This window comes from Wasmannia auropunctata, unplaced genomic scaffold, assembly GCF_000956235.1.
Source record: "Wasmannia auropunctata unplaced genomic scaffold, wasmannia.A_1.0 LD308268.1, whole genome shotgun sequence".
In the NCBI taxonomy this organism is placed as follows: Eukaryota; Metazoa; Arthropoda; class Insecta; order Hymenoptera; family Formicidae; genus Wasmannia; species Wasmannia auropunctata.
The window spans coordinates 448-3,554 of NW_012054622.1; the positions used below are offsets into that span (position 1 = coordinate 448).

At 29.1% G+C, this 3,107-nt stretch overlaps 1 protein-coding gene across 1 annotated transcript; it reads right to left on the reverse strand.

The window, feature by feature from the left end:
* Positions 1 to 634: 634 nt before the first annotated feature.
* Positions 635 to 3,054, reverse strand: LOC105461143 (putative fatty acyl-CoA reductase CG5065). The gene is made up of 6 exons (XM_011707627.1): positions 2,712 to 3,054; positions 2,521 to 2,630; positions 1,862 to 2,057; positions 1,382 to 1,618; positions 917 to 1,174; positions 635 to 840 (listed from the first exon to the last, which is right to left on the reverse strand). Exons 1-6 carry the CDS (start codon positions 2,729 to 2,731, stop codon positions 750 to 752), a joined length of 912 nt encoding a protein of 303 aa, XP_011705929.1. The 5' UTR covers positions 2,732 to 3,054; the 3' UTR covers positions 635 to 749.
* Between the last annotated feature and the right edge of the window lie 53 nt (positions 3,055 to 3,107).

Below are 3,107 nucleotides of genomic sequence, written 5' to 3' on the forward strand. Positions count from 1 at the left end.
TGGTCAAGATACAGGTTTATAGTTATATATGCCCATAATTATATCAAGAAATGCGGTAGCCTCGTGCCAAAAGTGCATGCGCCAGTGTACGAGCGCGAGACATCCGATTACGTGTCTTTATACAAGTTGACGAGTTGAGCAATTATCAGATCTCACAATCAATAACTAAACCAATCGATTTCTTACCAGGCTTAATCAATTATACGAAACGTTAATATAAGAAATGTGTCTCTTAATTTTTTTGATCCATTTTTTACGAACAGAGATATTATGATGTATTATCTCTATATATCAAAATTGGATAATTTACTTTTAAGTTTTTCCAGAACAAATAATGTGAACTGCAATATCGATCATATAGCCGAGCTTTGTGCCATAATACATTGTCTAGAAGCAACAAAACTTATTTTTAACGATATTGCTGACTCTTTGACATCACAGAACAAGATATTGTAAAATACCTTCAGATAGTCATGAATATTTTCGATTCGAGTCCTGATAAAGTTTCGCGTGCTGAAGATAGCACTAGGGAAACAATGACGGCAATCAACATAGTGCTTCCGCATGTGATACCGTTTCAATTAATGCGGAAATATACATTACATTTACGATAATGTCTTAAACAAAGTAATATAATAGCATGAATCGGCAAAACACTATCTGATTGGCAATAAAATAATCAAATTCATTGTTTTTCTGGAACAAATTTATTACAGAAAATGGCAAAGATATTACGGAATATATAAAAACTATACAAATATTTTTGCTAATATACTCCAAATGATCCAAAGAATAGCAGAGATGAATACAGTTTTGAACGCATGATGAATCAAGTAAAATCTGAAATTTCATTTTTAAACAAAAATTAAACCTTAGTTAAAATAAAATTAATTGAGAATTGTTAAAAATCTGATACCTTTTATATCTAATACGATTGATTTTTAAAGTACCGTCATCCTCTTTGAGTATATAGAGTCGCATGCCCTTGTAATGATTAACGAGATACTTTGTCCAGTCGATTTCTTTCATCTGAAATTTAAACAATTGGTGATCTTTCTCACTCAGGCGGTTCCACATTGTTAGAATATTATGATGGGAATAATCCAAATGCTTCAGAAGAAAGGGTGCTATTGCATCGGAATATTTGTGGATCTTCCTATATAATTTCCACATTCTAAAAAAAAGCATGAATTTATGAATTATTAAATATGCGTTGTTACATATTTTTACAGAAAAATACTCAAAAACTAATTAATAATTTTTAATATTAAAAGCACTAAATAACAGTACTTCAAATATTTGAAATAATTACTTCCTAGTATAAAATTGCTCATTGTTAAAATGAATTTTTTTAAGAGTAACAGATAGGTCTTTACAATACCTCGGACGACGGTTCATGCAGATATTTACGGCGTCCATTAGAAACGCTGGGAGCAAATGACCAATCCAAATACAAATTTTATACAATACTTTTTGTCGTATAATTTTCAGAAGCGGCATCCATATTATTTCTTTTACAGGATACAATTTATTTAAAGAAATCATTTTATTAATATATTCGTTCCAAGTCGGAGCGTCGATTGACACAAAGTTATAAATTAACATAGTCTCTTCTTTCCTGAAAAATAAATTTGTCTATATTTATCTAAGCTGCAAAATATAATGCTTTATCGTATATTAAAATGTTACTGAGTATTTGCACGACAATATTTTATATAATACGTTCTCATATTACGAATTTTAAAATTAATTATTTACATTTTACAGATATCATTACATTACATGATTTGTTCAATTCATGAACATTTTTAATTATGTAAAAAAATTATTTAGAGATTATATAAATTTATGCTGATCATACTTCCATTGGTTAAAGACATCCCACGCACTGGCAATTAAAGCATTTGCAGTGAAATCGACGGGCACCATATTCGTCTTCAAATTACCATTTCCTAATAGAAATCTCTGTAAACCGAGTGCCACAGGTGTTAAAAATCCCATTGGCCCATAAATATTATCGACCCATCCGACGAGCGGTTCATTAGCGCTAGATATAACTATGAATGAAATATTTAAATTATTATTTCTTCCATATTTGCAAAAATTTTTGAAAACGTTGTTAATCGTCTGTGACTATAGGTTTTTATATTCTTTCTTATTTCTGTCACTATTTTATTTTAGTAATTAATTTAATTTTAGTAATATTGTATTTATTATTAGATCGAGGTTAATCTAATATGTAATATTGTGGAATAATTTTATGGATATCATAGTATCGCAGAGTAAACAATTTTGCAAGCAATTATTAGAAACTATAACAACAATAATTTCAATGGGGTCGCATAATGTATACTACAAACAAATATAGAAAAGTGTTACGGTCGAGGCGTAAAGTTTAATGCCCCATAATACTTTTAATTTTTATTTTTAAATTTTTAAGTTATAGAAATTATAAATAAATGCGACTCAAAATTCTTTAGCCAAAAATCTGCTAATTTTTATGATTAATCAACTGTTTACTTATGGCAGGTCGAAATATTCCTATTGGTAAACCTCTGCCTTCCTCTCTTAGAAGCGCTTCTGCAATCGCTTTCGTAAATGTATATGTATTTGGCCATTGTGAGGCAATCCTGCGAAAATAGTAGTTTAATTTTATACATAATTATAATATAAATTACTTTATTCTACAGAGAACAAAAATAAATACGTACTTGGTTACCTTCTCCTCCATTTCGTTTTCGGATAAAGTATGTGTAAATGTAATGAGATCTTTGTGATTAATAGGATATGTATAGAAACGTTCGTCGATATATTTCACGTGGAAATTCGAATATATGGTTGACACGTAAATAAATGACTATAAAATAAATATCAGTATTTGTTTAACATCTTTGTTTATTATTATTATTTTTTTAAGCGAGTAAGTGCATAAAAATCAGTGAGCTCTATATGTACTAAAGAGAGCTTTCCCTACGCTTACATCTGGTAGGGAGGTGGCTGACTTTGAAAAGTGACAGTTATGCGAGGTGAGGGACATCAATTTCACTTTAATATATAATATATAATATAATTATCAATCAATATATATATATATATATATATATATT